Source organism: Periophthalmus magnuspinnatus, chromosome 10 (assembly GCF_009829125.3).
Source record: "Periophthalmus magnuspinnatus isolate fPerMag1 chromosome 10, fPerMag1.2.pri, whole genome shotgun sequence".
NCBI classification, from domain to species: Eukaryota; Metazoa; Chordata; class Actinopteri; order Gobiiformes; family Gobiidae; genus Periophthalmus; species Periophthalmus magnuspinnatus.
In genome coordinates, this window is record NC_047135.1 from 12,853,742 (window position 1) to 12,881,543 (window position 27,802).

Here is a 27,802-nt window from a genome sequence, read left to right on the forward strand (position 1 = left end):
CACCCCATAACCAAAAACAACTCCAGAGGTTTATTGGTTTTGCCAACTTTTATAGATGGTTCATCCAGGACTTTAGCCGTGTGGTTTCACCTCTCACCAAACTCGCTTCTCCTTGCAGACAGTTCACTTGAAGCCCCGAAGCCCAGTCCGCCTTCGACAAATTGAAGGGTCGCTTCACCTCTGCTCTGATCTTACATCAGCCCAACCTCTCTCAACAGTTCATTGTGGAGGTAGACGCCTCGGACACAGGAGTAAGGACTGTCCTCTCCCAGAGGTTTGAACCCCACAAACGTTTGTTTCCCTGTGCTTTCTTCTCTCGTCCTTTGTCTCCAGTGGAAAGCAACTACGATGTGGGGGATTTTCAGCTACTGGGGGTCAAGCTCGCATTGGAGGAGTGGTGACACTGGTTGGAGGGGGTGGAGCAACCCTTTTTCATATGGACTGACCATAAAAATCTTTCCTACATTCAATCTGTCAAACACCTCAATTCCCATCAAAGCCCGTTGGTCCTTATTCTTTAATCGGTTTAATTGTACTTTTACCTACCATCCGGGATCCCGTAATGTCAAGCTGGACGCCCTTTCTTGTCAGCTCGCTCATCCATCACCAAACCAGAACCCATCATTCCACCTACCTGTGTGGTCGCAGCCATCCACTGGGAGATCGAAGACTTGGTCCGGGAGGCCCAACGCAATGACCCTAATCCAGGTAATGGCCCACCTGGCACTCTTTTCGTTCCAGATGCTGCCCACTCCAAGGTACTGGAATGGATCAATAGCTCTTGGTTCGCCTGTCATCAAGGAGCCAATCACATCCTCTCGCTGTTGAAACGTCGTTTCTGGTGGCCTACCATTGACAGGGACACCAGGGCTTTTGTCTCCGCGTGCCAGGTGTGTACCAGGGGTAAGGCCTCCCATTCACCACCGTCTAGCCTGCTGCATCCACTTCCGGTCCCGAAGCGGCCTTGGTCCCATGTGGCGGTGGACTTCGTCACAGGCCTCCCGCCATCCCAAGGCAACACGGTCATCCTCACCATTGTCGACCGTTTCTCCAAGGCAGCCCATTTCATCCCCTTGCCAAAGCTCCCGACCGCAAAGGAGGTGACCAGATTACTAATCAGGACTTGGAGACAGCATTGAGATGTGTGATATCTTCAAACCCTTCTGCCTGTAGCACATTCTTACCCTGGATCGAATACGCATACAATTCCTTGGTGAGTTCGGCCACGGGTATATCCCCATTCCAAGCCTCCCTTGGCTATCAGCCCCCGCTCTTTCCGTCAGAGGAAAAAGACCTGGCGGTACTGTCCGTACATCATCACCTTCAACGTTGTTGCAGAGTCTGGGGGAAGACCAGAGCCGCACTACTCCAATTGGGGGCTCGTACCAAGACAGCTGCAGACCGGCACCGCACTCTCGCTCCCAGATACCAACCTGGTCAATCGGTTTGGCTGTCGTCCAACACCATCCCGCTCAAGACTGACTCCCAGAAACTATCCTCCCACTTCCTGGGGCCATTCAAGATCACCAAAATTAATTAATTATCCAGCCGCCGTCGAACTGCAACTTCTTCTGAGCTGGGCGGCGATCTCAGCTCCTCCCGTGTGCACCTGGAGGCAATCTCAATCAGCTGCACCTGCGGTGGATAAGAGGAGCCAGCACCCGACACTTGGCGTCAGATCGTCCTTGAAATAAAAATAAATTTTAAAAAACAAAAAAACTTTCTCCTGATTGTAAAACCCCCTTTGTTTTTTTCAGAGATGTAAATAATACTAATGTGATCTATGAGTGAAAAAGCCAAGATACATGGAGTGAACACTTCCAGATTCTCAGTAAAGAGATAAATAAAATGGTTTATAATTAAATGCAGACAATACACAGCTAACTTATTTTGACTGCAAGACTTATTAATGGAACAGGCGGTTTAACCGTGGGATATTTAAAATGTCATATAGTTTCTACAGTATTCCCTGAGAAAACACATAGATCAAAGTCCTTGCCGTGGTTTTCTGTGAGTCGGGTAATTACAGGTCTAATTGCATTTAAAGAGCGGTTCGTTTAGAGCTCTATTAGACTCAGACCAGTGGAGAAGGACAGAGGTCTTTGTCAACACTGAGGACAAGCACACGCACAAAGCACAGGGTCATTATTATGCCCCCTTCAGAAAGTCTCCTGTCACGCCCGCTACAAAGTCAAACAACACAGAAGAAATAAGGTAAAATTTAAAATGCCGTTTGGTCTATTTGTTTCTTTAGTACCTTCCAGGGACCGCAGATCGAAACTAGCATTTTTTCTAAATCCTGGCACATGACTTATTTTCTTGTTTACAATGTTAATGTCTTTTGTGCATTGTCTCTGATCAAATAAATATATTTAAATATAACCGGTGGTTGGTTTACAAAGTGCATTTTTACTTTTTGTGTCCAGACTTTGGGGATTCTGGGTTGTTTAGATTCTTGGCCCAAGGCCAAAAACACCCCCGAGGTGGGGGCCAGCAATCGTATACACTCTCCACAGGTCAGTGACAGCTGCCTCAGCATGCTGAGCAAAGCCACCGCAACGCTCCTCTTTTCTTTCAAAAGATGTCTCGCTTACAAATAAGTGTGCGGCTGATAGCTTACAAACACTGAGTATGAAATGACTACAGCTTAGGCTTAGAAGTTAGAGTAATTCATGTGAAAATCAACACTTATCCCATGGTAAATGGTAAATGGTCATATTTTATATTGCACTTTCACATCTTCAATGCACTGTAAGCCACTCACCCATGACCCATTTTAGGTCCAGATACAAACTAAATCTAAATAAGTAATGCCAATTTGCCACGGACCATACTTAAATCCAGTTATTTATTTTTTCTACAGTTAAAAAGTAAAAAAAAAAAAAACATAAAAGAGACGTAAACCCGCAAGTACGATGGAAACCAAGGACCTAGCAGCATGGAGCCTTTTGGAAAAGTTTGGGTGTTTTGGTGCAAAATTTGTACATTTTGGATGGAGGGAGTGTATCAGTGTGAATGGATTAACAGAGAGAGGCTACAGCTCATAAGGATTATGATGGTGTGGCTGTCATTCTGATCGCCAATTGCATCAGTAAGGTAACAAACGACGTTTAATGCTACAATGAAGGTATCATGATAAAAACAAAGTTAAAACAGAAGCTGTTCAAGCGCCATAATGAGTTCAAATGTTCTTGTCTTGTTTCGGTGTAATTCAGAATAACATGTAAAAACAGGTATTTAACTGACATCCCTTGGGAATGCACACAAAAAACACAGATGTCGTGGGGTAATTGCAGTTTTACAGATGTCCCTAGGTAAAACTAATCGTGTGAGAATAGGGTTCTAGGGCATTTTTCACAGTCTAAAATAGTTCTTTTATTGACTATATTTGCATTTTGATTTTTGCTAATTACATTTCAAAACAAAAGCAAGATTGAGAATAATAATGACTCCATTTATCCTCTACGAAAAGTGAAACCCATTCATTTCAGCACTATACGGCTCATTAGCACTAGCTCAATTAGCGCTTCAATTAAACCACTCGTAGGAAAGAAGCTACAATTCCATTGCATTCTGGTCCTCTTCTTACCCACAATACTTTGCTGTCTTCAGTATTCTCCTTCCAGCTGCCCTTGCTGTGCCTCGAGACGTTTGAACTCGATCAATATTTTTGTCATAACTCAAAGAGAAAGTCACCTCAGTGGCCACATTAAAATTCCCCACGTACGGAGATGAGGCGGACATTTTAGATTTCCAACCATTACGGAGAATATGAAAGAGAAGACAGTCATTTATGGGAGTGAGCTGGTTAAATAAAGACTAAAGCAGGACAGAACCAGGACTAAAACGGGATTATATTAAAGATAAACCAATAATAAAGAAAAGACAAAGGAAAGACTACATCAGGTAGAAACAAGCATTAAAACAGTACTAATCAGGTTTGCACACAGGTAATATGTAGATTTTACAGAAGCATACAATGAAAGCTAGCTTCATCTTGGGTCTATTCAAATGCAGTTTAATGTCAGATTAATTCACTAAGTGTTCACTCATTCATAAAACACTGTAGTGATTCAAAGGAATAGACTTTGTTATCATCGAAGTATTGCAATCAGTATTAACTATCAAAACACTCTTTCTTTAGACAATAGAATGTGATTTTCAACATTAAATCCTAGTACTTTCTTTTTATTACCATGTGGTCTTATCTGTGTAATCCCTCAGTCATCCAGGTAGGTTCTATAGTGGTCCATGGGCATATACTAGTCTATGTGGTCTTATACTCATTCAACTACGGCTCAAGATCATTCTAAAGCTCTTCAGGAAAGGTTTGATTTTGGATACAGTAATACAATTACAAAGCAGTTGAAGTAAATCCAAAAATATATTTTATGACTTTATGTTATGGATCATTTTTTCTGTGTATTGCTGTGTTTCAGATGGCATCATAATATTCTATAGGCCAATCATATTTATTACACATTTAAAAATACATATATTACACATTTAAAAATACATATTTTTAAAATGCAAATTTTTCTGGTAATATATAAGTTCTAGGGTTTAGTTACCAATAAAAATGAACAGGTTCAACACTTGCAAATTTACCTGTTAGATTCTTTATGGCAAAGTAATCAATAGGAAAATCTGACTCTTGACCCCATCTGGGAGCATGGCATTGTCACATTCTAGAAACTGAAAACCACCAATGGGGAAGAGCTGTCAGAATGAGACGAGTCTCTCATCCTATCCCTTGGTGTCAACAGGTCATAGGAGATTTCCACATTTCAAACTATAAAGCTCACTGCAACTCACAAGAAATCATCCTAACAAATAAATACTGATGGGACAAGCTCTCACACCACAAGATCACATGAGATAAAACTGCCACAAGCCATATTATAGACCTTCATTTGTTTAAATTTGATCGGACAAATTTTGTTCCTCCCGTGGACCCACCACCTGCGGGAGGAGCCATGAGGGGCGGGTGCGGAGAGATCCGGGCGGCAGTCGAAGGCGGGGACCTCGACGACCGGATCTCCGGACATGGAGACTAGCTCTGGGGACGTGGAATGTCACCTCGCTGGGGGGGAAGGAGCCTGAGCTTGTGCGGGAGGTTGAGCGTTACCGGCTAGATATAGCTCAGCCGCTGCGTGTTGGGGTTCACTCCGGTGAACGAGAGGGTCGCGTCCCTGCGCCTTCGGGTCGGGGACAGGTCTCTCACTGTTGTGTCGGCCTACGGGCCAAACAGCAGTGCGGAGTACCCGGCCTTCTTGGAGTCCCTGGGAGGGGTACTAGACAGTGCACCAACCGGGGACTCCGTTGTTCTCCTGGGGGACTTCAATGCCCATGTGGGTAACGACAGTGACACTTGGAGGGGCGTGATTGGGAGGAACGGCCTCCCCGATCTGAACCCGAACGGTGTTTTGTTATTGGACTTCTGTGCTAGTCACAGCTTGTCCATAACAAACACCATGTTCGAGCACAAGGGTGTCCATCGGTGCACGGGGCACCAGGACACTCTAGGTCGGAGGTCGATGATCGACTTTGTTGTCGTGTCATCTGACCTCCGACCGCGTGTCTTGGACACTCGGGTGAAGAGAGGGGCTGAGCTGTCAACTGATCACCACCTGGTGGTGAGTTGGATCCGCTGGCGGAGGAGGAAGCCGGACAGACCTGGCAGGCCCAAGCGCATTGTGAGGGTCTGCTGGGAACGTCTGGAGGAGCCCTCTGTCAGGGGGGTCTTCAACTCCCACCTCCGGGAGAGCTTCTCCCGGAGGTTGAGGTTGGAGACATGGACTCCGAGTGGGCCATGTTCTCCACCTCTATTGTCGATGCGGCTGCTCGTAGCTGTGGTCGTAAGGTCTGCGGTGCTTGTCGCGGCGGCAATCCCCGAACCCGGTGGTGGACACCGGAAGTAAGGGATGCCGTCAAGCTGAAGAAGGAGTCCTATCGAGCCTTGTTGGCTCGTGGGACTCCTGAGGCAGCTGATGAGTACCGGCGGGCCAAGTGTGCCGCGGCTCGGGCAGTCACAGAGGCAAAAACTCGGGGTTGGGAGGAGTTCGGGGAGGCCATGGAGGAGGACTATCGGACGGCCTCAAAGAGATTCTGGCAAACCGTCCGACGCCTCAGGAGGGGGAAGCAGTGCTTCACCAACACTGTTTACAGTGCGGGTGGAGAGCTGCTGACTTCGACTGGGGATGTTGTCGGGCGGTGGAAGGAATACTTTGAGGATCTCCTCAATCCCACTGTCACGTCTTCCGGGGAGGAAGCAGAAACTGGGGACCCAGAGGCAGACTCGTCCATCACCCTGGCTGAAGTCACTGAGGTGGTTGGCAAGCTCCTCGGTGGCAAGGCTCCGGGGATGGACGAGATCCGTCCTGAGTACCTCAAGTCTCTGGATGTTGTGGGGCTGTCTTGGCTGACACGTCTCTGCAACATCGCGTGGCGGTCGGGGACAGTACCTGTGGAATGGCAGACCGGGGTGGTGGTCCCTCTGTATAAGAAGGGGGACCGGAGGGTGTGTTCCAATTACAGGGGAATCAGACTCCTCAGCCTTCCCGGTAAGGTCTATTCCAGGGTACTGGAGAGGAGAATCCGACCGATAGTCGAACCTCGGATTCAGGAGAAGCAGTGTGGTTTTCGTCCTGGTCGTGGAACACTGGACCAGCTCTATACTCTCCATCGGGTCCTCGAGGGCTCATGGGAGTATGCCCAACCAGTCCACATGTGTTTTGTGGATCTGGAGAAGGCTTCGACCGTGTCCCTTGTGGTGTCCTTTGGGGGGTGCTCTGGGAGTATGGGGTCCGGGGCTCTTTGCTAAGGGCTGTCCGGTCCCTGTATGACCGGAGCAGGAGCTGTGTTCACATTGCCGGCAGTAAGTCAGACCTGTTCCCAGTGCATGTTGGACTCCGCCAGGGCTGCCCTTTGTCACCGGTTCTGTTCATTATATTTATGGACAGAATTTCTAGGCGCAGCCAGGGGCTGGAGGGGGCCTGGTTTGGGAACCACAGGATTTCATCTCTGCTGTTTGCAGATGATGTTGTCCTGATGGCTTCTTCGAGCCAGGACCTGCAGCAGGCACTGGGGCGGTTTGCAGCCGAGTGTGAAGCGGCTGGGATGAGAATCAGCTCCTCCAAATCCGAGTCCATGGTTCTCGACCGGAAAAAGGTGGTTTGCTCTCTCCGGGTGGGTGGTGAGTCTCTGCCCCAAGTGGAGGAGTTCAAGTATCTCGGGGTCTTGTTCACGAGTGAGGGAAGGATGGAGCGGGAGATTGACAGGCGGATCGGTGCAGCGTCTGCAGTGATGCGGTCGCTGTATCGGTCCGTTGTGGTAAAGAAGGAGCTGAGCCGGAGGGCGAAGCTCTCGATTTACCGGTCAATCTACGTTCCTACCCTCACCTATGGTCATGAGCTCTGGGTAATGACCGAAAGGACAAGATCGCGGATACAAGCGGCTGAAATGGGCTTCCTCCGCAGAGTGGCCGGGCGCACCCTTAGGGATAGGGTGAGGAGCTCAAAAAGCAGTACTACCATGACTACAGCAATATTAAATAAGTAAAAATACACAATTGTGAGGCCAAAACTCTGAATTAATTTTTTTACAGTGTCAAAATCTCGCTTTGACATGGTTATTCTCATGAACCCAATTCCATGTCTCATGATAAATGGTCATTTTTATATAGCATTTTTTCACCGCAAAGCTCTTTACATCAAAGAACAGGCGAGATGGGTTAAGTGTCAAGCCCAAGGACATAACAACATAACATTCATCTATGGGAGCTGGAATTGCACAACCAACCTGTGGGTCAGTGGATGAACACTCCACTGATCTTTGTCGGCAGCAAGATTCAAACCGCCAACCTTCAGATCAGTGGACAAGCTTTGTCGCCCTACTACGATTACTGTCTCATCTTGTCCACCCCTAATAACTAGCATATACAAGCTAGCATGTTGTCTGATTGAAATAGAGAATTTTTTACATGACTGCACAAGTCTAGGTCTAATTCAGGAGTAAACCAGGACTAAACCAGAACTACACCTAGATCAGGACAACATCACAAAGAACTGCTGTTAGGACCTGGTTCGGTCCTGGTTTAGTTTTTTTTAAATTCCTTATTCAGAATTAGCATTGTAAGACTTTTTTGTCATTTTATTGTATTTTTGCAGTATCCATTCTATTGTACCAGGGAAGATTTTACCTCATTTTAGTTTTGATAATTCTATTTAGAAATCCATTCTTAAGCTATAGACTTACATTCAGCATACCACAAACAGACTGTGATGGGTAAAGTGATTGAGGTGCAGTTTTTGGGATGTCTCAGCGCTTCCTGTCCACTGGGACCAGGATCCAGACCTGAGCAGGAGCCTCGTCTCACTCAGAGCTATAGTGCTGTTACATCTACCACAAAGACTCACGACACAAGCAAACCCTACCAATGGGTTATATTTCCTCCCATCTCTACATCAAAATGATACCTGCATTCTATTAAATTATGTATTTATTAATTTATTTCTAAGATAGTATTATTTCTTATGTCATAGACTTGGTTTTGGTTTTGATAGTCTTAGTCCTGCCCTTTGTGTGTAGGCAACACGGTGGCTGAGTGGCAACATTCATGCCTCACAGCAAGAAGGTTTGGTTCAATCCTCGGGTCGCCCAGGCCTTTCTGTGTGGAGTTTTGCATGTTTCTCCCCGTGTCTGGATAGGTTTCCTCCGGGTTCTCCGGTTTCTCCCATCAACCAAAACATGAACGCCCTTCGAGACAACTGTTGTTGGGATTTTGGGCGTTACAAAATTAAAATGAATTGAATTGGTTTATATCTGGGTTTAGCCCAAGTTTAGTCACAATTTTGATTAGATGTGTGTACAAGTGTGAACACAGGTTAAGTTGTTTCTTTATCAAGCAATGATGCCAGTGAATAATATTTAATATGTGGTTCCTTGTCTCCTCTTTTTAAAATTGTGTTGTTAAAATAAAACCATCCATTCTCTCTATCCCATTCTCTCCCTTTGTCTTTCTATATGCATTACCCTCCCCCTCTATCTTTCTTAAGTCTCTCCTCTTAGCTCTCTTGTCCCCTTTCTCCTCACTCTCTCGTCTACAGTTCCTTCCCTCTCTCTATTCTCAGTCTCTCTCCCCTTTCTGCCTCGTTGATGGCAGTCTCTCTCCCCTTTCTGCATTATTTTTTTTCTCTTTTTCTTCCTCTCTCTTTCCTCCTTATTTTTCTCTTCACGTTATTCTCCTCTCCCCTCACTCATTCTATCCCTTCTCGTTCTCCCTCTCCCTTCCCTTCTCTCCCTCTCTTATCACCTTCTCCTTCCTCTCTCCTTTCCTCCCCTCTTTCTCATCTCCACCCTCTCTCTTACCCCATTTCCTATGATTCTCCTTCTCTCCTATCTCCTTTCCACACTCCTCTCCATCTCTTTCTCCTCATCCTCTCCCTCTCTCCTTCTCCTCCTCCTCTCCTTTCTCTCTTTCCTCCCTCTCTTTTTGCCTCCTCTCCCTCTCCTCCGCCCCACACTCATTGCCTTGTGCCTATTAATCCCATTTAAGCAGCCATTAAACAACTGCTGATAAGGCAAGCACGCGTTAGGCATGGACAGCTCGGAACCGCCAACAGAGTGAGAGAGAGAGAGAGAGGAGAGAGAAAGGGAGGGGGGAGGAGAGTGAAAGAGGCACAGAGAGGCACAGAGGAAGACAGGGAGAAAGAGAACAGAGGAGAGAAGAACAGGAAAGAGAGCGAGAGAGAGAGTAGAGAGAAGGAGAGAGGTGGAGGAGAAAAAGGAGGGGAGAAAGAAAAGAGAACAGACAGGAGATAGAGAGGAGGGGAAAGCAAAAGCAAGAGGGGAGCAGAGGGAGCGAGAAAATGAGAGAGGGAGACAGAGAGATTGAGGATGGGTGGGAGAGAATCAGATGGAGGAGAGAAAAAGACAGAGGCAACAAAAAAAAGAGGGAGAGGGAGGAATGAGGAAATAGAGGAGTGGGGAAGAAGATGGAAAGAGGAAAAAGAGAGAGGAAATGAACAAGAGCTCTATATTATGTGTATGTATTTGTGATAGCATTGTTCAAATATGCGAAATAAGTGTGAGATGTGTATGTGACGTGTGTGTGTGTGACATCTGATGGTGGAGAATGCAAACGAGATTGTAAAAGACTTTTTGTTCAACAATTCCAACAATTTAAGACTGTATTTGACATCTCCAGAGCAATAACCTAACCCCCTAATCCCAGTATCCATGCATAGGACCAAACCAGGACTAATCTTGTGCTGAACAAGCACCTGAAAGAAATGTCAAAAACATTACTTAAAGGGGGGGATTTTACTTTGTTGAAGCTGGCTGAACTCACCCTGGATATGTTTCTCTTACTCGGATTGACTAACCCAGACATGAGTGTCTCTGGATAAGTGGTGCTATGAAACGTGTTCACAGCTTGCCCTGTCAATCCTGAATTTTCTAAATGAAGCTGTAAGCATTTACAGAAGAGGGTGGGGTTAGCACCAGCCAATCAATCAGAACAATAGAGAAAGGGAGAGATGAGTACTTTATGCACAAGGAACTGCCACTCATAAGCTAAAGAAACATGGTTGTTATATAAATCCACATGCAATGATATAAAATAATAATACACTCTCCTTTTGTTTGCTCTCTCTCTTGCTGCAGCTACTCGTTTGGCTCACAGCAGCTGTATTCTTGTCTCTGATTGGTCAAAGAGTTGTTGTCTTATTTTATCCTGGAACTTCACCTGGTCTGGAGCTGGTTATGAGTTCAGGGCATATTACCATAGCAATCTACCCTAACAGAAAGCAATCCAGCTTTTTAGTACCAGACTCGCAAAATTCATAGTACAGGCCTCAGGACTGACTAAACTACGTCAAAACTAGAACAAAACCAGGTTTGGTCACATTTACATAGGACTTTTCTACCTTGAAGGCATTCAAAGCGCTCTGCAGGAAGGAACCCTTTCAACCCATTCAAACACACACTGACCCAGTCACACACATTCATACCCCAGTGTACATAGACACTTGAGGCGAGCTGGGTGAAAAGACACAATGGCAATATTCATGTGTGCGAGCTGGAATCACACCCCTCAACTTATGGGCCACTGGATCTAACTGCTTCATCAATGTTTTATGTTGAGAGAGGGATTCAAACCACCAACCTTCAGATCGGAGAATGTGCACTTTACCAACTAAGTGACAGTCACCCCCCCAATGATTAAACACAAGATAAACCTGGATCTCATATGTCATCCTTTATACCTTTAATATTTCCTTTTAATATTTCTCTTTCTCTCCCTTCATCTCTTTCATCTGACTGTGCTCATTCATTCTGAGGTCTGCAGATCACACTGTCCCTGCTGGTCCTACTCCTGTTCTCCGGTTTTTCACTTGTTATTCCTTGAGGAAGCCACATACTCACACAGGTCAGAGAAAAAAACAATTTGTCCACTGAGGAGCCAGGACTGAGGAGATTGGTAGAGAGAAGATAGGAAAGGAGACAAGGAGGTCAGAGATGAGGAATGTGATGCAGCCGTGGTTTTAATGACCAGTGCTGGAGAAGGATTGCTACCTCACTGTCAGTCTCGAATGAGGAAAAATATATTTATCTCAGCTTGGAAATATAGAGTTGTTGAATATGGTGTATTGGGTCAAAAAATTCCACTTTACTCCACCCTTCTGGTGAATTAAAAGCAAATCAATGGCCAAATAATCATACAAACAAATATGAAGCACACCTACAGTATTTGTTGTTTTAAAATATATGGTTTGAATTAGATATGACCTTGTATCCTGTCCAACAAAACCTAAAATCTTTCACAATACAGATTTCCATATTTCATATTTTGTGTGTGTGTGTATATATATATATATATATATATATATATATATATATACTACAGCAGGGAGGAGCCAGGACACCAGCTCAGAGGGGAGTTAACATTAAATCACCAACTGAAGATTGGGTACGAAGCCCCAATAAGTATCAATCTTCAAGGCAGTGATTTACTTCAAAGATAAGATCATGGTCTGAATGAACACAAAGCAACCCTGACACCACTTGCAGAGACTAACTGAAGCATGATCTGAAAGTCTCCTAGAAGATGTGAATGCAGCATTAAGAGCGATCCTTACCTCAACCATCACAGAAACCAGTGAGCTGATATACACTTCAGCAGCAGTGATCCCAGAGATGCTTGGCTATAAGAGCAACCTGTCATGATGCCTGCATTGTCTGTCTCCCTGTGTGCTTTCCCCCTCCCTAACCTGTCTGAATCCGGAGCTGGGCGTAGTTCCTACTCCTCTCGTGCGCACCTGGAGAGCATTAGCACAATCATCACCACCTGCTGTCGAGTATATGAGGGCTCGGCAGATGACACTCGGAGCCAGACGTCCGCGTGTAAACGTGAATGTTCCAGCTCAAGTTTGTATCCCGTTACCTCCCTACTCATGTCTTATTAGATTTTGCTGTTTCCCAGATTCCTGCTCCCTCGCTCGCTCCTGCTCCAGACCCTGCACTCCAGCTCCGGTACAGTCCACCCCTCGTCTTCGCCTCCTGTCCTCGTCTCCGGCCTCTTTCTCGTCTCCTGCCCTGGTCCTCGCTCTCTGGATTACTCCTGCCCGGTTCCCCCTGGTCCTGTCCCGCTTCGGCCCTGGCTGTCTCCGTGTTTGCTCCGGACTACCCCTGCTTGGCTTGCTCTGTTCCTGAGTCCGATCCTGTCTTCGTCTGGTCCTGGTGTTCCCCGTTTCTGCTCAACACTCCGAACACCTGGTTCGCCTCCCGTGTGGTTAATGAACTATTGACTCATATTATTTCACAAACTGTTAATAAACACTGTAAAATTGCCCCGAGTCTGCATTCCTTGGTCCGCCCCTGTACCTGCCGTTACGACAGAACGGAACTCGGGCCCAGACCAGTCACTACGACAAGCGTGTTCCCACCAGGGTGTGATAATTGGACAACATGAACAATCCATCCGGACCTTGCTGGATTTTAATCAGACCTTAACTCAACAAGTGGCCCAGCTTACCAATCAAGTTGCCGTGCTACTCGCTGCCCCATCTGCTGCGTCCGGAGCGCCGCTGCGCCCTCCGGAGTCGAGAGGCACAGACCCGGAGCCATATTCATTTTGTAGCCACCTGCCCTGCTCGGCCAAAAGGGGGCACCACCAGTAGCACTGGGAGTACTGGTGGGTGAGGCTGGCATCCCAGAGAACAATAATAGACTGAGGCTCAACGCCAACCTGTGTGTTCTTTCAGAGACTTTACCTGTTTTAGCGCTCGTGGATTCCAGAGCAGAAAGGGATTTTATCGATGCCCAATTAGCGGAGCAGCTCGGCGTCAAACTGGAGTCCTTGGAACGCCCCCTTAGCGCCCGGGCTCTTAATGGACGTTTCTTGGCCCACGTTACGCACATTATGGAGCCCATCACTGTGGTCTTATCTGGCAACCACCAAGAGACCCGATGTTTCCATGTACTTTCCTCCTCTGCCTCCCCTTTTGGGCTACCCCTGGCTGTGCACGCATAACCCCGTCTTTGATTGGGACCGGGGTAGAGTTTCTGGATGGAGCCCCAAGTGCCACGCCCAGTGTCTTCTGTCCGCCATGTCCCCCGCGGGGAGGGCCAGTTCCACCTCCGGTTCCTCTTCGGACGTCCCGAACCTGTCTGCAGTCCCGGCTGAGTATCATGACCTCGGGGAGGTCTTTAGCAAGGACAGAGCACTTTCCCTACCCCCGCACCGCCCTTATGACTGCGCAATCGACCTCCTGCCGGGTGCCCCCTTACCCTCCAGTCGTTTGTATAACCTGTCCAAGCCTGAGCGAGAGTCTATGGAAGACTACATCCATGATTCCCTGGCTGCCAGCATTATCCGCCCGTCTTCGTCTCTGGTGGGTGCGGGGTTCTTTTTCGTAGCCAAGAAAGACAAGTCCTTGTGCCCTTGCATTGATTACCGAGGCCTGAACAACGTCATGGTAAAAAACAAGTACCCGTTACCTCTACTTGACTCCGCCTTCACTCCTCTCCATGGGGCCACCATTTTCTCTAAGCTTGACCTACGGAATGCTTACCACTTGGTGCGCATAAGGGAGGGGGACGAGTGGAAGACAGTGTTTAAGACCCCCCTTGGCCACTTCGCCCTTTGGCCTTACCAACGCCCTGGCAGTATTCCAGGCTCTTATAAATGATGTCCTGCGTGACTTTCTAAACCGCTTTGTCTTTGTGTATTTAGATGACATCTTGATCTTTTCTCTGTCACTCCAGGAACACCGCCTCCATGTACGACAGGTCCTCCAGCACCTCCTGGAGAACAAGCTGTTCGCTAAGGCTGAAAAGTGCGAATTCCACGCTGAGGAGGTCAGTTTTCTGGGGTTCATAGTGGGGCGGGGTCAGGTGAAGGCAGACCCGGAGAAGGTCCAGGCAGTCACGGAGTGGCCAGTTCCTTCCAATCGCAAACAGCTTCAGAGATTCATCGGCTTCGCCAACTTCTACAGACGGTTCATATGGGATTTTAGCCGGGTATTATCACCACTCACTAAACTGACCTCTCCTTCTCTCCAGTTCTCCTGGTCACCTGAGGCCTTCAACCGGCTTAAGAAAATGTTTTCGTCCGCCCCCATCCTTCGCCAGCCCGACCCTTCGTGCCAATTCGTGGTGGAGGTAGACGCGTCCGACACGGGAGTGGGGGCCGTGCTGTCCCAAAGATTTGACCCCCATAACCACCTCTGCCCCTGCGCCTTCTTCTCACGTCGGTTGTCCCCGGCCGAGGACAACTATGATGTGGGGGACCGGGAACTCCTCGCCGTGAAGCTCGCCCTGGAGGAGTGGCGCCACTGGCTAGAGGGGGCGGAACAACCGTTTGTGGTGTGGACGGATCACAAAAATTTTGAATATATACAGTCCGCCAAATGGCTCAACTCACGTCAGGCACGCTGGTCCCTGTTTTTCAGCCGTTTAAACTTCATTCTCACCTACCGTCCCGGATCACGGAATGTCAAGCCTGACGCCCTTTCCCGCCAGTTCACCCTGGAGGACGGCCCCTCTCCAACCGAAACCATCATCCCTCCTTCCTGTGTGGTGGCGGCGGTGCGTTGGGAGATCGAGGACACGGTCCGGGAGGCCCAGGCTCACGATCCAGACCCAGGTAACGGCCCACCCGGTAAACTTTTTGTCCCTGATTCTGTCCGTTCCCAGGTGCTTGAGTGGGTCCATAAATCCAAGTTTGCCTGCCATCCCGGTATGAGTCGAACTCTCTCCCTGCTGAAGCAAGACTTCTGGTGGCCTACTATGGACACAGACACCCGGGCCTACGTGTTGGCCTGCCAGGTATGTGCGCGGGCTAAATCCTCCCACTCAGAATCAGAATCAGAAGACTTTTATTGCTATAGTCTGTGAACACAGTTCACAAACTAGGAACTTGCTTCGGTGAAAAAGTGCAACATAAACACACTGAATAAATACAAATACAAATAAGGGCATGCACAAAGTTAAAAAGATATGCTTAAAAAATCTAATGAAATACTTAAAGGGAGAAAATATACACAACAGCAGCATCAGAACAACAGTGCAAACATGGCTTATTAAAGTGACCGGTGTTATAAAGTGTCCAGTTTAGTGCAGATATTATAAAGTGTTCATGAGACAAACGGCAGAGGGGAAGAAACTGTTCTTATGGCGAGAGGTTCTGGTCCCAATGGACCGTAGCCTCCTGCCAGAGGGAAGTGGCTCAAATAGTCCATGTCCAGGGTGAGAAGTGTCAGCTGCTATACGGCCTGCTCGCCCCCGAGTCCTGGAGACGTACAGGTCCTGTATAGATGGAAGGCTGCAGCCAATCACCTTCTCAGCAGAGCGCACAATGCGCTGCAGTCTCTGTCTGTCCCTGGCAGTGGCCCCAGCGAACCACACAGTGATGGAGGAGGTGAGGATGGACTCAATGATGGAAGTGTAAAACTGCACCATCATCTGGACTGGCAGCTTGAGTTTCCTCAGCTGCCGCAGGTGGAACATCCTCTGCTGGACTTTCTTGATGAGGGAGCTGATGGTCGGCTCCCACTTGAGATCCTGGGTGATGCAGGTGCCCAGGAAGCGGAAAGAGTCCACAGTGGTGATGGGGGAGTCCGTCAGGGTGAGGGGAGGCAGTGGGGCTGTGACTTTCCTGAAGTCCACAATCATCTCCACTGTCTTCTGGGCGTTGAGCTCCAGGTTGTTGCTGCTGCACCAGGACACCAGCCGGTCCACCTCCCTCCTGTAGGCAGACTCATCGCTGTCCGAGATGAGTCCGATGTGGGTGGTGTCATCCGCAAACTTAACCAGTTTGACGGAGTCGTGGCTGGAGGTGCAGCAGTTGGTGTACAGGGAGAAGAGCAGGGGAGAAAGTACACAGCCCTGTGGAGATCCTGTGCTGATAGTCCGAGTGTCCGAGACATTCTTCCCCAGCCGCACGCGCTGTCTCCTCTCTGTCAGGAAGTCAGTGATCCACCTGCAGGTGGAGTCAGGCACGTTGAGCTGAGCGAGCTTGTCCTGGAGCAGAGCAGGGAGGATGGTGTTGAATGCAGAGCTGAAGTCCACAAACAGGATCCTGGCGTAGGTTCCCGGGGAGTCCAGATGCTGGAGGATGAAGTGAAGGGCCAGGTTAATGGCATCATCCACAGACCGATTGGCTCTGTAGGCAAACTGCAGAGGGTCCAGGAGGGGGGAGGTGAAGGACTTGAGGTGGTGCAGGACCAGGCGCTCAAATGACTTCATGACTACGGACGTCAGCGCCACAGGTCTGTAGTCATTAAGTCCAGTGATCCTGGGCTTCTTGGGGACGGGGACAATGGTGGACAGCTTGAAGCAGGCTGGGACATGACATGACTCCAGGGAGGTGTTAAAAATGTCCGTGAAGACAGGAGCCAGTTCCTCAGCACAGTGTCTAAGGGTGGAAGGAGACACCGTCTGGGCCCGCTGCCTTACGGGGATTCTGCTTCCTGAAAAGCTTAGTCACGTCCTGCTCCACAACTGTGAGGGCAGTGGGGGAGGAGGGGGGGTCCGAGGTGGGTTTGGAGGTAATGTCCATGATGGTGAGGGAGGAGGGGGAGGAGTGTGAAACTTCAAACCTCGCATAAAAGCCGTTTAACTTTTCTGCTAGTTGTTTGTTGTCCACGGTGGGAGGGGCTTTGGGCCTGTAGTTGGTGATTTGCCTAAGCCCTCTCCAGACAGAAGCAGAGTCGTTGGTGGAGAATTGCTGCTCCAGACGTGTATTGTACTTCGCTTTAGCCTTTTCCGAAGTACACTGCCCTCTGGGCTACACTGCGCTCTGGGCTCTTGTCTCTCCTCGCTGTCCCTAGGCGGCCTTGGTCCCACATAGTGGTGGACTTCGTGACCAGACTCCCGCCTTCTCAAGGAAACACGGTGATCCTTACCGTGGTGGTCCGCTTTTCCAAGGCCGCCCACTTTATTGCCCTGCCTAAACTCCCGACGGCCAAGGAGACTGCTGACCAGCTTACCCCTCAGGTTTTCCGTCTCCACAGCATCCCGGTGGACATTGTATCTGATAGGGGGACCCAGTTCACCTCCCAAGTGTGGCGCGCCTTTTGTGAGGGGTTGGGCGCTACGGTCAGTCTCACATCCGGCTTCCACCCGCAGTCCAACGGGCAGATGGAGCAGGCCAACCAGGACCTCGAATCGGCTCTCCGATGTGTGGTCTCCGCTAATCCTGCAGCCTGGAGCTCTTACCTGCCCTGGATAGAGTATTCCCACAACTCCCCAGTGAGCTCGGCCACCGGCATGTCTCCCTTTCAAGCCTCCCTCGGATACCAGGCCCCGCTCTTCCCCACAGAGGAAGAGGACCTCGCTGTTCCGTCCGTCCAGCACCACCTCCAGCGCTGCCGCAGGGTCTGGAGGAAAACCAGGACTGCCCTCCTTCGGGCGGGGACGCGCACCAAAGCGGCAGCGGATCGCCATCGTACCTCGGCCCCGGCATACCTACCTGGCCAGGAAGTGTGGCTGTCATCAAAGACCATCCCATTAAAGACCGACTCCTGCAAGTTGTCTCCCCGTTTCCTTGGGCCTTTTAAAATTAAGAAGGTCATAAACCCGGCCGCAGTGCAGCTCCAATTACCCCTGTCTCTCCGGATCCACCCGACATTCCACGTTTCCCAAGTTAAGCCCGTCCGGACCAGTGACTTGATACCTGAAGCATTGGAAACTGCCAAACAAAAGTTCTCAGCCTTGGCCAGCCACCTAAAAAGGTACACACAAGATAATGAAGCCAGACAAATAAACCACCTGTTTGCAACACAACCGGCGAAAGTGTACGCTCAATGGCAGGGAAATAACATCAGAGCAGACCCACCAAGGCTGGAAACCAAACAGTACAGTAAGGTATATGGGAGAAGGAGGCATCACATAACAACGATGCACAGTGGCTGGTGGCTTTGAGAGAAGCAACCTCCCTGAACAGAATCCAATTACCATCACAGTGGCAGACATTCAGGAAAGAGTCTTAAGTATGAAAAACTGCAGCACACCAGGCCCTGACATGATCCACGCCTACTGGCTAGCTCACTGCTCTCCATGAGCGCCTGGCAGCACAATTGAACCAGCTGCTAATGGATGGGACTCACCCTGAATGGCTAACCAAAGGGCATACAATCCTGATCCAGAAGGATACCTCAAAGGGTACAGTCCCATCCAACTATCAGCCAAATAACCTGTCTCTCGACAACATGAAAGCTCATGTCAGGCATCATTGCGGCTAAGATAAGTGGGCACATGGATCAATACATTAGGACAACGCAGAAGGGCATTGGCAAATGAATCATCGAATGCCTGGAACTGTACAAAATGAACAGGACTCCTAAGAGCCTTCATTGCAAACTCGATGAGGTTGTGGAAAACCACCCTTGAGGCCCACCTGCACAAGTGACCATTAAATGTGGCATATACCGAGGAGCTGCACTGTCCCCACTGTTGTTCTGCATAGGTCTGAACCCCTTCAGCCAAATCATCAACAACACTGGCTGTAGATACCGACTCAGGAATGGGGCCACCATCAGTCACCTCCTCTACATGGATGACATCAAGCTGTACGCCAAGAATGAGCAAGACATCGACTCACTGATCCACACCACCAGGATCTACAGCACAGATATTGAAATGTCATTTGAGCTTGAGAAATGTAGCCTGACAGTGAAAAAGGGAGAGGATATAGACCACACAGAAGGGGTCTCCCTCCCAGAAGGAACAATAGCAGACACTGAGGACATCTACAGGTTCCTTGGTATCCCACAAGTAAATGGCAACCTTGAAGAGAAAACAAGGAAAGCAGCCATGGCAAAATATCTCAGACGAGTAAGGCAAGTCCAAAGGGGTCAGCTCAATGGCAAGAACAAGACCCAGGCAATAAACAGCTGTCAGTAATCCAAAACTCAGCAGGAATCATAAGATGGCCAAAGGAGGAGACACAGATTACAGAGACCCAAAAGCTTCTGACCTTGCATGGCGGGTTCCATTTCAAATCCAGCACCCTGAGACTGTACGCAAGCTGTAAGGAAGGAGGCTGAGGACTAGTGAGTGTGAGAGCCACAGGCCAGGATGAAATATCCAAAATCCCAAGTACATCAAGGACAAGGCCCCAACAGATGACATGCTCAGGGAATGTCTTAGACAATGGAGTGCTGGGAGAACCATCATGGAAGGACAAGCTACTGTGTGGGATGTACCACCGGAACATATCTGAAGTGGCTGATATTAAGAAATCCTACCAATGGCTTGAGAAAGCTGGACTGAAGGACAGCACAGAGGCAGTCATCCTGGCTGCACAGGCCTTGAGCACCAGAGTGATAGAGGCCCAGATCTACCACAGCAGACAAGAGCCAAGGTGTAGGCTGGGCAAAGAGCCCCCTGAGATAATCCAGCACATAACTGCAGGGTGTAAGATACTGGCAGGGAAAGCATACATGGAGCGGCATAACCAAGTGGCGGGCATAGTGTACAGAAACATCTGTGCAGAGTACAGGCTGGAAACCTCGAGGTCAAGGTGGGAAACACCTCCAAAGATATGGAGAATGATGGAGCCAAGATCCTGTGGGACTTCCAGATACAGACTGACAGAATGGTGATGGCGAGCCAACCGGACATCGTGGTAGTGGATAAACAACAGAGCAAAGCCGTTGCTGTGGACATGGCAGTACCAAGTGATGGGAACATCGGGAAAAAGGAACATGAGAAACTAGAGAAATACCAGGGACCAGGGGCTCAAAGAAGAGCTGGAGAAGGCCTGGAAGGTGAAGGTAACAGTGGTGCCCATGTTGGCTACAGCAGATCTCAGGAATAACATCAGACAACTCAGTCCAGAAAAGTGCAGTACTAGGAAAAGCAAAGATACTGCACAAAACCCTCAAGCTCCCAGGCCTCTGGTCAAGATTCCAAGCGTGGAAAGGAGGGGATGAGACTACCCATGGAGGGTGAAGAGGAGGTGCTACCAGATGGACACAACTGAGAGGCATATTAACCAATCAGAGATACGTGTGGTCCATCTGTGTTAAACATATATGGCGGTTTACTGGACCAATCACAGAACAGTATTGTGTTGTGGGTGACACCAAAGATGAAGCTCCCAAACAAACCAAAACAAACATGGCAAAAACAATTGACATACTTTGGCCAATTTTAGCAGAAGTACATTTGGATGGATAGTTTGCAGTGAACATGGTCCAAACACTGCTGTATTAAAACAGAGAGTAGGAGAGAATGGCTTGAATGGCTAACCTTTTATCAAATGAATACAGGGATACGGCATTTTCTTGATCCAAATTCTCCTTTATCATGTTTTTCCCAACTCCTCCCTCCTCTGTACAGCCCCACAGTGAGAGCAGAGACTGGGCTGACATGCGTGATTGATTACATGTCACCACAGAGACGAAGCAACATAGCAGCTGGGGTTTGGGCAGAGTGATGAAGAACGTACAGAGGGACAGAGTTTGGGTTATAAATGAGTCATTTTGATTGTGTGAACAGTTCCAGACTGTTGTGTGAACAGTTCCAGAATCAGCAGGGGCTTCCATGGACATTCTGGGCAGACATATATTTACCGTCACAGCACAACTCCATTCTGGTCTCTGAGAGTTGTGAAAAACACTTATAAACTCATTGTGGTGAATACTTGCTTTGGATGCTTTGGACCACTGCAAGCCTTTTAAAATGAACTAGTTCTGTTTTCTCAGCAAAAATCTACCTCACTAATTATTTTAACAACTTCCCAGTGTCATCCAGTTAATGAACATAAAGGCATTATTAATTATAACCTTAAATGTGCACTAATATATGTGTGTTTGGAGAGACATATCAATGCATTTGTCATGCACTGTCTCCTCCCTCCCGATGGCACATTGAGTAGTGGTCTCTTGGTGGTTCTGCAGCAGAAAAATGCTGAAAAATAAATAAATATATATTGAAAATGATTGTGTTCAACTGAGAGGGATCCTACAGCTTTTAAAAAACATCATTAATCATTCTTCAGTAAAACGTCATGGACTGTTTCAAATGTTGTTGTATTAATGTGTTTTTTTCCTCCAGTATGACTATTTAGTTTCAATACTTGCTTTAGTATTGATTAATATATGTTTTTTGATACTTTCAACAACCCTAGTATCATCCAATATGGCAAACTACTTGTTTTTTTTTACCTAGCAACACTAAAATATTTTTGTCATGTTTTTTTTTTTACTGATACGTGTTCAAATGAGTATCTTGTTTCAATATCATTTTCAGTAATAATTAGTAGTTTTGTCAACCACAAACAACAGTACTCTATGAATCACCAATAATTATCCCATTATAGAATAAAGCCAGAGGGTGCTATTAGACTTTGTACAATATATTTTCTATTGACCAAGGCCTAGTAATGACTCAATTACAGTAATTATATTTCTATATACACTACAATCTGTATTATTTATTTATTTTTGTTCAGTACTATGAGGATGCCATTAGAACTGAATCTTTATCTAATATCAATCGTACAAAGCTATCTTTCTTCTGTTATAAGCGTTTTGATTTCCTGCTAAAGTTAAGCGAGCCTTAATTATGTCCCATGTATAATATATAGTGTGTAATTGCATTGAGTGAGTGTGTCTGTTTGAGAATACTGCTGTGCTAGTGCTTTTAGCTTCTCCTCCCTGCCCCTCGCATGGTAATGAGTCTGCTGTCAGCCTGTTTACTCCATAGTGTGATTAATGCCCACTCTAAACGCAGTGGGACAAACACAGAGAGGCGAAGAGCTATGGATACTCAGACCGCATCACAAACAGAAGCGTACTCAGACTATAGAAGCAATGCAGTGAAAGTGTCTTGCTCAGGAATACAACAGTAGAAGATTTAGGGTAGCACAATATATCACAATCAAACCAAGATGATGCAAATCTAATCACAATTACAATTGGAGATTTTTTCCCCCAAAATCATGCAGCCTTAAGGAGGTTTATGTGCTTTCTTGGAACTTGCTACCTGTAAGAATGCTAATCCACTATGCTACTGCTACCCTTTGGAATTTTCTGCAAAACTGATTTAAATGGTCACATTTATATAGCACTTTTCTACCTTCAAGGCACGCTATAAATCCCAACGTTCCTTGCCCAAGGGCACAACAGCAATATTCATCAGTGGAAGCTGGAATAACACTGCCAACCAGTGGCTCGGTGGATCTGACTGCTCCACCAGTGACGTTTATGTTAGGAGGATGAGCATTCTATCAACTGAGCTACTGCCTCATGGAGCATTCCACACAGCACCCTCCTCTGGCATCAGAAGCAGCTGCATACAGAGCTGCTCCTTCTTTGGACAAATAGCCAACCGACCCACACTCAGCACTGGGTCCCAAGAAGTGAAACGTGAGTGTGACTGTGTAGAAATAAGTCCATCTGGACATAGGCTAAAGACATTCTCTGCTCTGTATATCCACTGCAGACATACATAGGGTTAGGTAAAGAAGTTATGTTGTTTATTGGGGTTTTATGATAAGATCATTTACCAAGAACGATACATACCAAAACTACAATTACAATTATAGAAAATAAAAAATAGATGCAGTCATAGAGGGTGGTAAAGATACAAATTAATCGGTGCTAGTATTTCAATAACAATATGAAAAATAAGGGTCATGTAATTCAATAGATAAAATGTCTACCCCTTAAATAAAGTGAACAGTTCTTGTCATATGATTTGCATAACGTATATGTGTGCTGCTGTTGCCTCTCGTTTGTGATGTATTCTTTGCCTGTCACTGCACTCTCTACAGTATATTTACATTTTATGTCATCCATTTAGTAATAGACAAATGAATTGGACTCATCAATCAAAATGGCTGTCACATTGGCTCAGTGTAAAACTGACTTGTAAAATATGAAATCAGGATTGGCTCACTACAGCAAAAATGAATACAGGATAGAACCACAGAAGAGAAGGGACAATGTCATTCTCTATAGGACTGTTGAGTGATGATAGTTCCAACAGATGGATTAGCCAATCAGGGACACACATGGTCCATCTGTATCAAAATAAATAAATACATAAAAATACGAGGAAAAAAGAAAATAAGAAAGAAAAATATTGTAAATTTCTACAGAATCAATGAGCGTAGCACTAAACTCTGCAAATCTGAGGCGAGATAAGCTTCATTTTAATTAAAATTACTGGTGACCTCCTTTGTTTTATACTGTTTACTGAAATAAAATATTTGATTCAACAGCTATGTTTGAGCCTGGCTCGAGGCACACAATGATAGCCTCCAAAAAACAAAAAAATTTTTTTACATGTGATTTCATAAAGAGCATAATACTGCAATAGTATCCTATTAAAATGTCTTCAAAACTTGATACAATGAAACACATTAATTTATTTACTGATTTAGATATTTCTGCTACATTTGTAAAACTTCAAAGTTACAATTCTCTTGGAATGCCACTTTTAACCTTTATATAACTGTACCTCTATTATAATCAGTTTTAACCTATAATTATAATATTGTGTGATGTGTGACTCTTAATGCAGGGGAAATCTCTTTGGTTTTACTATGTTTTTACAACCTTTTTGCAAATCACCTGAAAAAGAAAAAAAATATGGAACAAAATCTTCAGAGCCCCAAGGTATAACCCCACAGTATGGTGATGGAAAAAGTACTTTTCAAAATACGCAAATGCCAAGCTAGAAGCAATATTATAATACAGTGTATAGTCTATAGTGCACTGGTTTCAGGCAGGTTTGAAAAATTAGCTCAACTAAAAGTGTGTTTTTATCACTGTCTATCTATCTATCTATCTATATATATATATATATATATATATATATATATATATATATATATATATATATATATATATAGAGAGAGAGAGAGAGAGAGAGAGAGAGAGAGAGAGAGAGAGAGAGAGAGACAGAGAGAGAGACAATTTAGCCATGGAACACACATATACCATTGCGAGGTGAGACTAGCACATTCGCAGAGGTCAATTTTTTTATTTTTTTTTTAATGTTTTGTACAGCTTTTAGTTGATGTCAAACTTGCCTAAAACTTTGCATCATAGTGTAAGCCTATATAAATTTGTTTACTTGGTCAATAATTATCAAGTTCCAATTATAGAAACATTTTGTCAAGAAGCTGAAACATTTTTTTCATTCTTGTCTGCAAATGTTTCTGTCAATTTTGTAAAATTTGCAAGAATGACAATTAGCATTTAGCAATTAGCAAACCTCTGACATGTGTCTTTAAAGGGGCGTCCATTCAGGGGCAGGCTACAACACTCTAATCATCACAGCGTCATGTAGCAGCACGCTAGGAGAGGCACATTACCTTGACCACCAAAACAAGCACTCAGATACTGCGTGGATACCAAGGAATGTAGCCAACCAGCTTCACCTGTTAGCTACACTGTGCAAGTAGCTTACAGTCATGCTAATGCTAAAGGTAGCTCATGCTCATTGTCTGGCTAAAATGGCTAAAGCAAGCTGTTTGCAGTGTGTTTGTATGCTACAGCTTCCATATCTAGTGTATTAGGAACAGTAGACGACAATCAGAACTTGGTCAGGAGAAAGAGATGGTTATAAAGCGCTTTTTCTCAAAACGCTTTACATAAAATTACATAAAATAGAAAAATTTGGCCTATGAAGTCAAAATTTAAGCCTAATTGACTAATAATTTGTTTTGACTTGGATTTTTTTGAAAATCAAACACTTAAATGGGACCATGAGCTTATGTTGATTACAGGCTCCTGAAAATGTGTTCTTTAAATTATTAAAACTTTTTTTTTTTTACTTGAGTTTTCAGATTCTAAAATTCTAAAAAGCTGTGGTTGCTTATGTGAGCTTTGTGTCACCATGGAAACTGATGAACCTTCCTTCGCAGACATACATGCAGAACCACTCCAGCATGATGTCACTGCAAAGTATCAATAACTGATCTATTTGCTTAACTATTCTCTTATTGTGTTATTTTTTCTTAAGAATAAGTATTTGTGGTGTCTTTTTCTCCATTTTGAACAGGCTGACTGCCTTCTGCGGTGGATAATACACTGACTATAAGCAACACAGCACTGCAAACTCTTAACTTTTCTAACTTTCATTAAAAAATACATAGGTTGGGCTTCCACTTAAACAGTATCCTGGTAACTTAAACTAGTGTGCAGGGCAAAATTACCTTTGTCAAACACTGCAACAGAGGAATGAAAGAAAATGTATAAGATTATTCACAAGACCATAACACTACAAGATCAGGGATTCAAACTTTACTTATCTCCAAGTAAGGTTGTCTATTATAAACCTTTAAAAATATCTCGGAAAATTTAATTAAATGCACAAAATTTGACACAATTTTGGCTACATTCCTGATTTATCCGACTGAGTTTGGTGGCGCCTCCTACCTTTGAAATTGGGTCTGATTCGGGCGTCGTATCCGGACACTTTTCCCATGAGTTTGTCCAGAAACTCAGAGGGGGGCATTGGGGTGGTGGCTTTTCGGGCTGCTGCCTCTTTCGATGCTGCCAAGCTGAAAAGGCAAGGGGAAAGGAGATTAGAAGTATATTCAATGACAAGCTAAAGGTGCTATACCTGATTTTTAGAGGCTTAAAACCTAAAATAGAACTAGTTCATTTTAAACGGTTTGCTCTGGTCCAAAGTTATTCCTCACTTATGCATTTTTTGCATCCTAATTATTCATTGTGTTGAGTTTATAAGCACTTTTCACAACCTTCAAAGACCAAAGAGTTTTGCTCTCACATTAAAACTAACAGCAACTAGCGTGCTAACCACACACCTCCTGATTACCGGACAATAAAACACAAATTAGATGCAGACACCACACGATACAACTGACATATTTTTACCTCAATAGCACATTTTGCTCAAATACATGAAAAAAATGGGATAAAGAGCCTTTCAGTGGTTTGAATTAAAAATACCACATTGTGTTAACTTATTGTTGCAATAATGGCAAACTGGCAGTAACCAATGTTCATATGTCTGGACATTTTTTTCTGTTGAATCTGTAGTAAGGCATCATTGTTTTAAAAACATGTATTTCTCTGTTTGGTTAATCCACCTGTCAATCACATTCATCTGCACTCTGGACTCTGAGTTAAAAGTGGGTCTTTGTTAAGTAAAAAAAAAAATAAAAAATTTGTCTTTGCCAGGCTACATCTGTCTCAGTGCTTTTTAGACAAAATAGTGTTTAGTTCTATAGCTTTAATTCCCTTAAGCCTCAGTGGCCTGGCCCTATTGATTGTACAGTAAACTCTGCATTTGCTTGAATGGCTCTTTACCTTATTAAGTCAGTCGTGTTAGATACCTCCCACACAGAGTCCCACAGGGTTTAACCAAGGACTACGGTTAGACCAGTGTCAATACAATGTATGCAGTAATAGATGCAACTCTATGATCTAAAATTATGTAAACTAGGCAATTTAAAAAGGTGCATTATGTAACTTTTCTTCATGGAGATGCTAATGGTTTACCAGGAATATTTCACAATATGGGAATGAACTTGTACCATGTCTTGTATTTATTACTACAATGACCTGGGGTCTCCTCTCTACAGAAATAACTTAAAACCATATTCTTTAACATTCCAGGTAAAGCAAGCTCCATGGATACAAGCTTATAGTGGAACCTTTACCTGAAAATGTGCATAATGCACCTTTAATTATAGTGCACCTTTATTATGCTTTTGGACACATTTGTATTAGTATTTCATATTTTATAACTAAAATAAAGCATAAGGAATCATTGCACAGTACTTCTGCACTACCTGGAATGTTCCACAGTATGGTATTTAACTGATCTAACTTGTATTTATTCAGTTACAGTTGTTTATAATAATAATAGCTAAAAAATACCTTGAAAAACACCTTGTCTGCTTGAAGATAATTACATTTTATGCCATACTGTGGAACATTTCACGCAAAGCAGTAACAGTGGTAACATTGACAGCAGCATGTGGGAAATGTCAAAGTGGTCAATGCACAGAGGGTTAATTAATTGCTCCTGTCGGACTTTAATGAATTGAACAGTTTATTGATTTTATCGACTGCAATGGCTGGACACAATGTAAAAATCTACATAGGGTATTCTACAATATCACATAAATGAAATGTTGCCTTCGCCAAAAAAATTGAAACGCAAAAAATAATGAAGGTTATAAGACTGAAACATATTTTAATTTAAGACACAAACATTATTTAAATCAAAATTATTTCACAAGATCAACCTCCTTATTGAGAGATGGAGACAGGATTACCACTCTGCCACAGTAACACAGGGAGGACATGCA

At 45.3% G+C, this 27,802-nt stretch overlaps 1 protein-coding gene across 1 annotated transcript in view; it reads right to left on the minus strand.

Moving 5' to 3' along the window:
• The window catches only part of glra1 (glycine receptor, alpha 1), a 184,333-nt gene extending 157,171 nt beyond the window's left edge, over window positions 1–27,162 (minus strand). The window contains exons 1-3 of the mRNA XM_055225069.1: window positions 27,149–27,162; window positions 25,899–26,023; window positions 25,676–25,687 (exon numbers count right to left, since the gene is read on the minus strand). Of these exons, the coding sequence (XP_055081044.1) occupies window positions 25,676–25,687; window positions 25,899–26,023; window positions 27,149–27,162 (151 nt within the window). The remainder of the gene's footprint in view (window positions 1–25,675; window positions 25,688–25,898; window positions 26,024–27,148) is intronic.
• Between the last annotated feature and the right edge of the window lie 640 nt (window positions 27,163–27,802).